General features: G+C 37.2%; 1 protein-coding gene across 3 annotated transcripts in view; it reads left to right on the top strand.

Moving 5' to 3' along the window:
• Positions 1 to 13,651, top strand: part of LOC100644466 — a 71,145-nt gene extending 57,494 nt beyond the window's left edge. For all 3 annotated transcript variants that reach the window (XM_048414126.1, XM_003402159.4, XM_012318247.3), the window contains exons 4-7: positions 5,501 to 5,562; positions 5,789 to 5,921; positions 6,163 to 6,271; positions 7,770 to 13,651. In XM_048414126.1, the coding sequence (XP_048270083.1) occupies positions 5,501 to 5,562; positions 5,789 to 5,921; positions 6,163 to 6,271; positions 7,770 to 7,868 (403 nt within the window). In that variant the 3' untranslated portion in view covers positions 7,869 to 13,651. The remainder of the gene's footprint in view (positions 1 to 5,500; positions 5,563 to 5,788; positions 5,922 to 6,162; positions 6,272 to 7,769) is intronic.
• The last annotated feature ends 129 nt before the right edge of the window (positions 13,652 to 13,780 follow it).

The following is a 13,780-nucleotide window of genomic DNA, read 5'->3' as shown; positions in this document are numbered from 1 at the left end:
TCTGCCAATAAAACAAGATACAACAAATTTCTACTGCAAGCAGCTAGAGAATGGATAACTGTGGATTCCAAAGAAGGCAGCATTGCACCTGACACTTCTCGAATTTCTGAAACAGCTCCTTATTATAGTGATGCACCCTTCAGGCTTTCCGGACAACTAAAAGACCACGTGTTAGAAAAAATAGTCACTAGCAGAAAAACAAATCCGACTAGAGCGTGTAGAGGACGCTGTTCAAAAGGAAAATACAGCGAAACTAGATATATTTGCAAAAGCTGTTGTGTACCATTACATGTAGGTGATTGTTACACTGTTTATCATAAGAAAAAGAAATATTCAAAGTTGAATAATAAATCAAATGTATTAAAATTTATTTATATTATTTTACTTGCACATCCAATTATGAAATAATAGCCTGTGACATGAGATAAATTTTCAGTAAAATTGCCGGTCAACAATGTGTTAAAAGTTCCAATTTGTTTACCGACTCGACACGATTACATTTGCATTACCTTGGTTTACACCTGTGGCGCCACTGACAATAGATGTGCAACTTATTTCAAAGCAATCTCAAAAATTCTTTGCAACGAGATTCCCTGAGGCGATCAGAACCAATTCCCAGAATCTCGAAATGTTCTGGACGAATGCCCGGCCACGCGTATACTTTCGAATGAAAGGAATCATCGGATCCCTGTGAACATTACACGGCAGCCGACTTTTTTCTCGCTCACGCACACCCTCCAGGTTTGAGAATCACATTGACATCAGCATGGCTGGAACAATTGCAACGGAACCGAAATGGGAAAAGGTGGAAAAAAGGATCACCGCGTTCTTCTTTCGCCATCGTCAACGTTAATCCCTGGTTACGTGCCGATGACACGTACGGAGGAATTCCTACGGAAATCCTATGGAAAGCCATCAATCGTACGAATCGACTCCTTTCTTTGTAGGTATTGCGATGGTCATAAACCGACACGTTCTTTAACAGATCTTTTTTCTCTTGGCCTTCGAATAGACCGCCCGGTTTGAAAGTTTCGTTGCCGATCGATTTCTGTGAAAACTAGCAACATAGTCCATCGGTTAATAGCCTGTTTTTAGACAAGTTAAGATTACACGAGCGATAGTTTGGCATAGAACCTTTTAGAAGATTTATTTGCTAAACGACAAGTACAGAGATACGTAGGAAAGAACGTCATTTATCCTGAATTATTTTTTAAATATATATTAATATTGATTTCATTTTACATATGTCCAGTTCTTATCATTTTCCTGTCCTTGCTTTACAATCTTCCTAATAAAAGATCACTTTCAAATTAAATCGATACTCTGATAATGAAGATTCTATCGTGTCAAATAACCTCACTTTTGCACTGTATTTTATCAGCCCCGGAGTATCAGTGTCACTCTATAGAAAACTTGCTGAAGTTGAAAGTTTCGTTGCCGACCGATTCCTGTGAAAGCTAGCAAAATAGTCCATCGGGTAATAGCCTGTTTTTAGGCAAGTTAAGATTGCACGGGCGATAGTTTGGCATAGAATCTTTTAGAGAATTTGTTTGTTAAACGACAAGTTAGAGTACAAAGTTTGTTAAAGTACAAAGATGATCGAATTAGTTTGTTTTCCTACGAAAGAACATCGTTTATCCCGAGTTATTTTATAAATATATATATTGACATTTTATCGATCGATAGTCGATTGATCGGCTTTTTGTTGCCGATGCTTACCGACCGGCAGCCTATTAATTGGCTTTTTGTCGCCGACGCTTACCGACCGATAACCGATTAATCGGTTTTTTATCGCCAACGTTTACCGATCGATAACCGATTAATCGGTTTTTGTCGCCAACGCTTACCGACTGATAGCCTATTAATCGGCTTTTTGTCGCCGACAATTTTTCTCATTATTTGAGTAATATTTATTATTTGGTACTAAGGTACCTTGCTCAGTTGCATCAGTTGCGTTGTTTTGTAAGCTCGCACAATTTTATACCAATTTGAAAAATTTACCGTTCGCAATGAACAAAAAGAATGGTATTAGTGAGTCTAAGCCGAGACAGAGCCAGCGCCAGGGAGAGTCTGCGCCTGAGCTGTCGGTCGGACGTGCGTATGTCGTTGAACCGCTAACGGTCGGTAAAGTGTTAATATTGACTTCATTTTACACATTTCCAGCTCTTATAATGTTCTGTCCATGTTTTACAATCTTCGTAATGAAGGAGCATTTTCATATTTAGCCCTTTGCACTGCTATGTCGACTGTGGCTCGATATCAGTTTTTATCTTAGCAGCTCGTTTGTCGAGTCCCACTCGACATTCTTTCATGTCCACCTTTTTTTAAGAAACGTGAGAGAGAAAAGCAGGATTGCATGCTGGAAATTGTTTCAAGATATATCATACACTTAAAAATTAGAAAATACAACAGTAGTGTGAAGAAAACTGGTATATAAATGAACTTCTTTCTTCTTTTATTTTCTAGTTAAAGTAAATTTCAAGTAAAACACTTAAAAGCGTTGGCAGCTACTGCTAATGAAATTCAAATACAATTCCCAGTGCAAAGGGTAAATCGATATTCTGATAATGAAGACTCTACCGTGTCAAATAACCTCACTTTTGCACTGTATTTTATCAGCCCTGGAATATCAGTGTCATTCTACAGAAAACATGCTAAATGCAAATTGCTTGCAATAAAAAGTTATTCCTAACCATGATCGAAGACTCTTCTGATAATATCAGGCTTTAATGACGAAGTTTCTAATACAAGAATAAACATTATTCATACACGCGCGCCATGAAATCGTGGACAGTATCTCAATCAGCGTTTCACCGTCCATGCACTTGGCTAACTGGCGAACTTTTTACACCGCGAATAACTCCAATTCATCAGTTTCCATGCAAACGACCGAATACATGGCGAAACGAATAAATAATCGCGTCGGGGGCCGATTGCTCTCGCGAGCATCGTACGTGCTACTTTTTCCTCGTTCGCGCTCCCATAATTTCCGCGGAACGAACAACAGGATTCCGTGAAACGGACGGAGAAAATTCCTGCGGTGGAAAGTGCTGGATAATAAACGTTTCCACTTTCTTGCCGGCGTGTGCGCGCGCGTTACGAAGACCAAGAGGACATTTGCTAACGAGACCAGTGACCCGGCACTCGACGTTCCACTATTCGCTCTTGTCTCTCGATCTACGTTGATCTGTGGATCGACCAAACTACCTGACAGCTATGAAAAATATAATTTTGCGTAATTTTCTGCGCCATTTGTAACGGGCGTCTGAGATTTGTTCACGTTCAGTCGGTCACGTGTTGGCGCACTGCAGCGCCCACGATGACGTCAAATACGAGAAACGCGGAGGAAACTACTAGATTTACGTGATCCGGACGCGCGCAAATCTCTTTTCATCGTCGACACCGGTTATAATTAAGCGCACACTTGAGAAATCTACTGGAAGGCCATTGATTAAATCGATAAGCGGTGCTCTGAAAGTAAGCCACAGTGTAAATTATTACGCCATGTAATCGCGTATACGCGATCTTGCTGCTGCATATAGCGGTTTAATTGCATTTGTGTGCACTTATTTTCGTTGTGTAAGGTGTTTAATAATAAGCGTAATATCGATGTAACTACAAGATGTAAGATTCGTAAAACGTTGCCATTGATAATAGAGCAATTCAGTTAGTCTTGTGTCTGAAGTTACAATAATTATTAATAATTACTAAAATTACGATAATATTAGTTTATCTGTCTTTTTACTTTGTCAATATTGGAATATTCGGTATTGCTCGATCGTTACAAATTTCATATTTCAGGGCCGGCGCAAGGCAGGTTGTTGAGCGCGTTCTTCGGAACTCGGCCCCGCGTTTTGAAGGGCCCCGCGGTCTACGAATATTACCCAATTAAAAAACACCGATTTTGATTAACTTTTTACAGAACGACGATACCATTAACAGACCCAAGACATTTTTTATATAGCGATGATTCGGTTTAAAGGAGTGAGACAAATCATGAAAGTTCGCTTTTAGAGAAATGTACATTTTAGAGGAATTAAACTACATCAACAGTTTTTTGCAAAAGTCATACAACCATCGCAGATTTTCTACTTTCATTGAATTTCTTGCCCCTTGAAAGCGAATTATCCATGCGAAAAAACATTACTTGGATTTGTTTAAAAAACTGCTTATAAAGAATATACAATATGTAACAGCAGTTTTTAAATAAACAATTGCTCGTTGTTGTTGGGCCCGCAGGATTTTCGAACCCGGCCCCGCGAAGGGTCACGCCGGCCCTGCTCTCAGAACGAGTAATTATTTACTGCGCTTGCTCGCATGAGGAAGTATCGAGGCCTTGATACGCTTCAACTCGCACGGCGAGTATCGACGTGTTACGTTATCGATGATAGACACCTCGCACAGCCAATTAGCCGCGTTTCCAGCCGAAACTATGGCAAAAGGGGGAAGGGCAGGATCTGTGTCTCTCGGTAGAAGCGACCATGTTAATGTTGCGTTGCGTGGGAGTAACGGAAGCGTTGCTTAACCGTTTTAGTGGCAGCGGTTTTTAAGAATTCGTGTCGGATTGTGCCATGCAGCGCTTCGTTCATTTATCTGCGAGAAATGCCGATCGACACGGCGATACGATTATTCGAAAAAAGAGAACTAACTGTGACTCTGGTATGACTGGCGACGAGCTATTGGCTTGGTAACTAAGTGACTGCGGACTTTTTTCATTTGGTGGTAATGAAGAAATCTGCAACCACGTAGTTGCCAACGGTTAAATGCTCGGTACGGGGAAGCAAAAGAAGCGAACGTTTTGATGAAACGAAAACTATGGCAGCTGGCGCATGATGCGCGTTTATCGTGCATCCTTATCAACGAGTATGTCTGAAAGACTATTGTGCGTGACCAGTATCTGTTGGTCACGTTAATTCAACGATCACAGGACTCAATTAATTGTAAATGTTGTTCGGGTTAATCTGGATGAAACGAACCAGCATTCGGCTAATTATTCCGCTCCAAGGGCGAATCATGATTCGGTGGTACCGTTCCATGAAATCGACCGTGAGAATCCTTTTAATTACCGGGTTATTACGAGCCTTGCGTATCGATACGTTCTAGAAGCAATCGTTCCTCTCTACAGTTTTTACCTGTTCCTGATGTTCTTTTCTCTTATTTTCTTTGATCTTCTTTTTTTTTATTCTTTCTATCCGTCTTGATTTTGCTCCCCTCTCCTCTTTCTACACAGTTCTCCTATCTCCTTTTTGCGCTTTTCTGTTAATAATTAAGTGTACTAATTGGGTGGTTCGAGCCATCGCGTACCTATCTGATTAATGCCCGATACTAAAAGCGGTTCGTGCCTAAAGAGTACGTTTTATAGCTTCCTGGATTTCTTGCCGCGTTTTACGGAAGTGCCGCGTTCGAACAATAAAGTACCGACATGCGTTCTACCACTCTTCTATCCGGCCGATATACAACACTGTATCTATCTAACCAGGTTCGCTTTCTTTTCTTGCAGATGCGCCAACGGTTATATCGGGCAGAGATGCGAGTTTAAGGATTTAGATGGTTCCTATTTACGTAAGTATCTGCCGTTCTCGATTCTCTTGTTGTATTCCTGGTCGCCGCGACCAGATAGTTTTATTCCATTCTAGAGTCATGCTACATAGCAAGAGCCGAGTATAATGCACTGGGTACAATGTAAATTCAACGAACTGCCTTGTTCAATCTGCAACGCGTGTTAGAGGCAGTCCAAAGGGACAAGAAGCTATGTCCGGTGACTAGGAAAGTGACGTTTTTGTTACAGCTTCCCGGCAACGTGTAATGTTGGAGACAGCCAGCATCGCCGGTGGTGCCACGATAGCAGTATTCCTGGTCGTTATCATTTGCATAGCGGCTTACATCCACTGTAAGCGAAAGCAAAAGGAATTACGGTCGAGGTATGTAGTTTCTTCTTTTATCATTATGAACTTTTCTTCGTCTTATTTATTAATAGCCTTCCTTTCTTATCTTTCTCTCACCTAGAATGATGAAAGTGATAATTAAAGCAGATTGATGATTTAGACATGGTTGATATTTAGATGAATTATAAAAAAACTAATTCTCGTTCATTTCATAAATCTTGCATGGTGGTTGATGAATGCACAAATTTCACATTCGACGTTATTTCTGTGCCAACAGTAATTGCGTCGACACGGTGGATGGTCCTGGCCGAGATCCGGAGTTAAGGCCGTTTAGCAACCGCAGCCGCTCCCTCATGATCTTCATGACCAAGAATCCTAATAGCTCGGTAAGTGTAGCACGCGTGCACCTGTATCGATACTCCTATGATTTCCTATCTTTCCACGCCTCACATGGCCTGCGGATATCTCCTGGCACGAATTTTCCTCGGCGAATTTTTTCTATACACGTTTTCCATAGCTCGCATATTATTATTTGCGAATCTGTATCAGCTATACTTTGGACACGATTTCTTAACAATTGCCGTGTCATACAAAGTACCAAAGATCTGATGCTTGGGTCGTTTAATAATATTTCCATCTATAAAAATAAATTATATATATATTATGCTGTATTATGTTTTATGTAATATAATTACTTATATATTTAATAAACACATAAATTTATATATATATATAAATGTTTCCCAGGATATATATATATATATCTCAGGATTTAAGAATAATATTTTATATAAATTATTGTATATGTATAATTAATTATATTTCAATTACTTTTTTCAATTTATTATTTAAATATATATATATATATGCTAATTTAAATTTTTGTATTATTTAAATATATATATTTAAATTTATAAACATATATATTTATACATATAATTACATATAATAAAACCAATTTTCCTCAACTTTTTTCTTTTTTTTTAATTTGCCAATGTTATCCAATTTTTTAAAAAAATTTGCCAATTTTATCCAACTTTTGACAAAATTTATCAAATTTTATAAATTTGTCAAAATTTTACCTAAACATTTAAAAACCATAAAAATTAATAAACCATTCATAAAATTATATAAAGTTAAATAGTAATTTCCTCGAAAAAATTGGAAATTACAAATATAATAACCATAATCAATATTATAATAAATTAATTAACTAATATATATACCTATATATAATAAAATTTATTTTTCGCAATTTTTTAACTTAATTTACCAATTTCTTTCGATCTCTTTAAAAATTTGCCAATTTCGTCCCACTTTTTGACAAAATTTATCAAATTATTTAAATTTTTAGAAACTTTAAAAATTAATAAATCATTAATAAAATTATATAAAATTAAATAGTAATTTCCAATATATTTTTATTTGTTAAAAAATGGAAATTACCAATATAATAATCATAATCAATATTATAATAAATAAATGAATATACATTTACCTATATATATAATAAAATCTATTTTTCCCAATTTTTTAACTAAATTTACCAATTTTTTTCAATCTCTTTAAAAACTTGCCAATATTATTCAATTTTTTTAAAAAATTTGCCAACTTTATCCAATTTTTTGACAAAATTTATCAAATTATTTAAATTTTCAAAAACTATAAAAATTAATAAATCATTAATAAAATTATATAAAGTTAAATAGTAATTTCCATTCTTTATTTAAAAAAATGGAAATTACCAATATAACAATCATAATCAATATTATAATTAATTAATTAATATATATATATATATATATAGTATTACGTGGAGAGAATGATTGATCAGAGAAAGTAAAAACTTGTTCGCTAAGAACCTTTCGTTTGTGGTGTTCTCAGGCGGCGATAGAGCAGACGAGAATGCCCGGATGGAACTGCCCGGAAGCGGAGTCAATGAGAATGGCGTCCATCAGCGAAGGCAAACGTTCCAATCAATGATAGAGTCAGTCCGGTGCCTAATTCCACTACACGAAGCAAGGCGTCCAGCATAGAGATCACCGACACCACGTCGACGGAAGGGAATCACTTTCACCCAGCTGCTTTCTGTCTCCGTCCATGGACTACGTTCTCGCGGTGACGTATCAGAGAGGAAGGAAGAGAGAAAAAAAAAAAAAAATCCATTGTGAACGTATTGCTCGACGATCGTGTGCAACTTTGAAGAGCCTAGCTTCGTCGTAATTCAATGTTTATTTGTGCCTGAATTATCCGGTCGACGAGTTTCTTGCATCGTTAAGGATCGTTTGAAGAGGAAGATCGTTTAGCTCGACTTCGAGCGGTGCGTTTCTTCACAATGGAAGATCACGTTGGCAAGACAGCAAGAGACGATCTCGTTGGCAGCTGAAAAAATCGATACGTGGACCGGGATCCTCGGGATCGATGATTCGCGCGAGATCTAAAAAAGCGTAGGATTAAAAAGGAAGTACGTAGCCGGTAACTTTAAATAGCTGGACCTGAACAGCTGGAAGAACAAAGGACAAGAAAGTAGACAAGAAGGCAAGCTTAAAAATAAAGCCTCTGCTGAATAGGTGACTCTCTTAATAGAAAGAAAAAGTAGGGAAGAGAGAGAGAGAGAGGAGAAGAGAAAAGAAGCATTTAGCGCGAACGTAACGGAGAAGAAGCATAAGTAATTTGTTCCTATCGGAGATACGAGATAGTTTAGAGCAGACAATAATAACCGGAGAATAATTACATAACGTTATTAGCATCGGTTAAGATAAATGTACCAGTTAAGTTTCGACGAATAATCCTCTGCTAGAAGTAGAAACGTTGCTCGTCGTAGAATATAATTCCTCGATTTTAATCGAGAAAACGCGCGGAAATAAGTCCCTCCCCTCCCCTCCCAGATTTCACTGCTTTGTTTTATTCTTCTTTTCCATAAACTCCTGTTTCCTGTATGTCCGATTTCGTTCGCTTCTTTTTTCCGTATCCTCACGCAGAAATCGATCCTTCGATGCAAGTTCCGAGTTCAGCACAAGTTTCTTAGAAATCAATACCACTGAAACGCGGAAAATAGAACGACTCACGTATCAGAAGCGTTAGCAGATGCAAAGCATTCGAAGTTCTAAATCGTTGGATGTCAGACAATTTCTCTTCTTCTACACTGGCTGATCCAGAAGGGAAGAAATTCGAAAATTCTAACCGTTTCTGTCGTTCAGTTTTCTTTCTTTCAATGTGCCGAATCGTCACGAAAGTTATGCGTCACAGCGATAATACAAAGTAGATTCGCGTGACGGGCCAAAACTTGATCCTATAAGTGTGTTTCACTGTAAAATGTTCGTTCAATACAGACGTAATTATTTATTGGAAAGTTTTCGTTAAGTATATGTATTTTTTGTCCGCACAATGCCGTATGTGTAACTTCATTTAAATTCGTAATATAATTTAAATTCGCCTTAACATGGCGAGAAAAGAAAAGAAAACGAACTCGAGGATGGTGTCCCTGTGCGGCGTTAAAACCTAGCGAAAAGAAAGTAAGCCTCGTTGTAATATTCGTTAGATCGTCGATAAAAATCGATTGAATTCTCGAAGACGAATGCACGAGTCGCGGTGGCATCGATAACGATCGTGTCCATCGATCGATTAAGGTCGGAATCGAGCGCGCTGCGGAGCAAATCTCTGTTCCTCGCCTCTCCTCTTGTAAATAGTAAATTATCCACATAGGGCCAGCCGATTCGTTTTCCGTTAAATTTATCCCAAGAAAGATTGGGCCGTTGTAGCGGACAAACTACAATTATGACGACGCTGGTCGACAGCGAGTTCCCATTTCTTTACGGTGACTATTGACAAATAAATTTATCGGGCAACGAGTCGACCGGATGACAGAGTCGATTGTTCACGCGGCGTGCTCCTCCCAATATAACCGATAGAACTATCTCCATTCTTCTTTCGAATTTTGAAAGGAGTCGAGGATTCGTTTAAAACGATCGTTGTCGAACGCTACCGCGACGCCATCTTAAAAAGTTCACGAAGAAGCACGATATGTTATTTGTTTAGTCGATCATAACCTAACATCCTGGAAGGATCGATCCTGTATTCGACGATGATTTGTACATTTGTAGATACTGTGTCGTGGAATGAAGAAGCTTCCAAACGCTTTGAAGAAACAGAAAATGAATCGTCTAGTATACTTTTGTGTAACGTGTACGAATAATGTGTCGCGCGATCATGACCCGACGACGCTTTCGTTTCTTTGCTCGGCCACGAGCCTCGTGTTTTCTCTTTCGTTATGAAGTTTCAAAACTTGAATGACTTACAAAACGTCGTAAAGATGCAGTAAGAGCTGGTAATCTTTCTGGACAACGAAAATCGGGAAGAAGAGTCGAAAGAAAGAAACGAAGGAGAAAACCGAAGAATACGCATACGTACGTAGAATTATGAAACGAGATAGGTTCCGAGACGAGAAACGCGTGAAGCTAGGTGGCCTAATGTGTATTTCTTTTCTTTTTTTTAATTTTCTGTTACGGGTACGAATTCGAATCGTAACCGTACGTTGTAATTTATTATAAATAGTCGTAATTATCGTGAAGAAATCGTAGCGTGAAAATGGAAAAACTCTAATTTAATTATTCCCCGATCTTACTTCTCTCGTAACTTTGTACTTGGTTCCTAATTTATTCTTATATTATTTTTTTCCCTCTAATTATTAATTACCACGATTATTATTATTAACTTACTAATTTACGATCATTAGTTGCGATCATTTAATTATTCTCCTTTTATTATTATTATCGAACCACGATTAATCAATTTATTCCTAATACTACCGCGTATTATTTGGTTAACACGATATCTTTTAAGGACACGCACTTATTATTTATAAACGAACGAACGAACGAACGAGAGAGAGGGAGAGAGAGAGAAAAGAGTTATATAAAAAAAGAAAAAGAACGAAGAGAAAAAGCACGCAATTTCCGACGCAAGTGCGCCTGTGAAAACCGCATAAAACTCAATGAAAAGCTTACGTTCCAACATCGCACAGGCATTCGTTGAATATCGTAGTATCTGCAGTTGTTCTTCAATCGAGAAAGCCATTTTCCTACAATTCATTCAGCCAGCACACAGGTTTCTTTCCATAAGTGCAACGTAGTAATTCATGCAATCGAACCAGCAATCGTTGAATCAACTTCTAAACACAGTTTCACTGAAAGTTCGAATAATCGCTTCTAACGATCGTAGTCGATTCCTCGCAATTCTTCTAATTGGTCGTATCGCGTTTCGAAACGCATCGACGTGCATCGTGAGAGCGATTACTCGAACCCGTCGATTCCGAAAAATTGAGCAACGAATGGCCGATTGTTGAACACGAAGGAACTTCGAAACGTTTCATACGGGAGCGATCGCAAGAGAAAAGATTCGTAGGTAGACTTCGATTGTCAGCTTCTAAACGTTAAAATATCGTCACGACCGAGTGATTGCTTGACCACGATCTTTCTCTTTCTTTTTTCTTTTTTTAATTTACACCCTATCAATCATCGAGGGGAAACATGACTTTAATTTTTGTCGAGAGAAAAGATAAATAAACCAGAGAGAATCATCGTCGGGAGCAATGACTTGGGCTTGTGACTTAGCGATCGTTTAAGCGTAGACAGTGGTAGCATTTTAGTACATCAGACAGCGCTGTAGCCGTGTATCGCGAAGATCAAGACGAAGAAGAGAGCCGAAGGGAGGGAAAGAATAAGAAAAAAAGCAGACACGAGAAGGATACGTTGCATTCGATCGGGAGAAAGAGAAAGAAACAGAGAAAGAAAAACAGCTAAACGACGCGAAGAAATTTCGATGAATTTTTCTTTTGGGTCAGCGTGGTCAGAGAGGTCTTATCCTAGGAGAGAGACCCGACGGGAATGGTTTGTACCACTAACCGTTCGATCGGAATCGACTCGAGGACACTGGAATCACGAAATTCTTAGTGGAGCGCGATCATTCCGATCGACGACTGGTCAACTCTACCGTCGGCGACCGCCGCTCAGTCCGTTCGTATCCTCTTCTTTCCTTTGTTTTCTCTTGTTTGCTTCTTGCTTTTCCGTTTCCGTTTCTTCTTAATATTCTGTTTTTCCTTTCTTTTTTCTTTCTGTTTTCCTTTATTTGTTTTAATTTTTAATTTCCGGACGGAAATCTTCGCGCTCAGACGACACGCGAAAGGTCTCCAAGTGAAATTTGTTTCTTTTTTTCGTGAATTGCGTGCGCTTTATGACGGCGGATGGTAGGTACCCCGTCCGACATACCAAATCCGTACTTTCTGTCGCGATATATGCTGTTCGTTGTAAATGTACCAAAGACAATGTCGATTAACTGACAAAATAAAGGTAGTTTATTTATAAAAATGTGTGAAGAAGAATGAAAAAAAAAGAAAGAAAGAAAATGATAGAAAGAAAGGAGCAGTGTGCACGCGGATAACGCGTGTATGATCTGCTTCGTAAAAATCGAACGGTAAGAACAATGAACGAATATAACGGGGATAATATAGTTAACAAGAGTTATCTATCCAAAGGAAAAATGCTGCTAAAGTGTCATTTAGCTAGACGAGATTGATCATTGGATTCGCAATGTTGCACCGAAACATTGTTATTATTTTTGTAAAGAAACTATGTACATGTATTAACTTAGCGTGCTCTGCGTATGGAAGCTTACGATATGTTGATTATTATTACTATTATTATTATTATTGCTATTATTATTTCTATTATTATTATTTCTATTATTATTATTATTGCTATTATTATCTATTTTTATTATTATCTATTATTATTACGATTATTATTATATTGAAAGGAATAAAAACTTGTACTCTTGTTTCCCGAAATGGTTAAGTAGTATAAATAAGCGAGATCGTATATGTTGCTGCAGTCATCCTTTAAACTTTAAACACTTTCCCGCCATTCTTCACTGATTGTTCCATAGGCTGCGCCACTGTCCTTCGCGTTCCTTCCTTTACAATTAGATGATAATACGTCAGGCAAATACGTGATTATAGTTGTTTAAAAAATTCTAGAACGTTTATCCTTGTATTTAAAAGAAGGAAAAAGTAAAAGAATTGAAGAATGACATATATATATATATATATAATATAATATATATAAATAATATATATAAACATGACGTACTAAGTTTCACCAAAGAGAGCACAATATTTAAACCTTATTTTTCGAATTTGATCACGCAGTAGTTCCAGCGTAGATTTGATCACCATGAAACGTGTAATCTACGCATCGAAAAGTGTTATATTTAAAATATTTCGTGTTTAAATTAGTGTCTGTGTATATTAATTCAATGACAAATTGTTCAAAGAATCATTAAATTTGGAACGACATTAAACAATTCGCGAACTTACAAATTTTTTGTGGAAACTGATCTGATGTTTCAGCATCTATCTCACTTTAATGGCATTCTTATCTTCGATGCAATGCGTTTGGTTGATGTCAGATATGCTATAGTGATACTAGTGTAAATGTTAGTGAAATAGTGGAAAAATAATGCTAACAGTTGGAGTTATTAAAAGCTGAATTTGTAACATCCATAGATAATTGGCGAGATGGAATTTCAAAGAAACATTAAGGCCATGCAGACCAAGAACCATCGACTTATATAAATACATATACCTCCTAATTATAATTTAATTATAAATATTCAGTTGATCCAATCAATATTTCATCTTATTACATTTTTGCTAGTATCTCCTGTGTTTGAAAAATACGATATAATAAAAATTATATAATTGAAATTTATTCGATATGAAACAGCTTAAATCCTTTATCTGAGTTTTAATTAAAATATTTTAAGGGAACTATCACTCGAAAGATAAAATGTAGAAAATCAATTTTTTATTTCATTATATCATAACAAAATGATTTTTT

Source organism: Bombus terrestris, chromosome 18 (genome assembly GCF_910591885.1).
Source record: "Bombus terrestris chromosome 18, iyBomTerr1.2, whole genome shotgun sequence".
In the NCBI taxonomy this organism is placed as follows: Eukaryota; Metazoa; Arthropoda; class Insecta; order Hymenoptera; family Apidae; genus Bombus; species Bombus terrestris.
The sequence above is the reverse complement of the archived record's forward strand: the minus strand, read 5'-3'. Positions and strand labels throughout refer to the sequence as shown.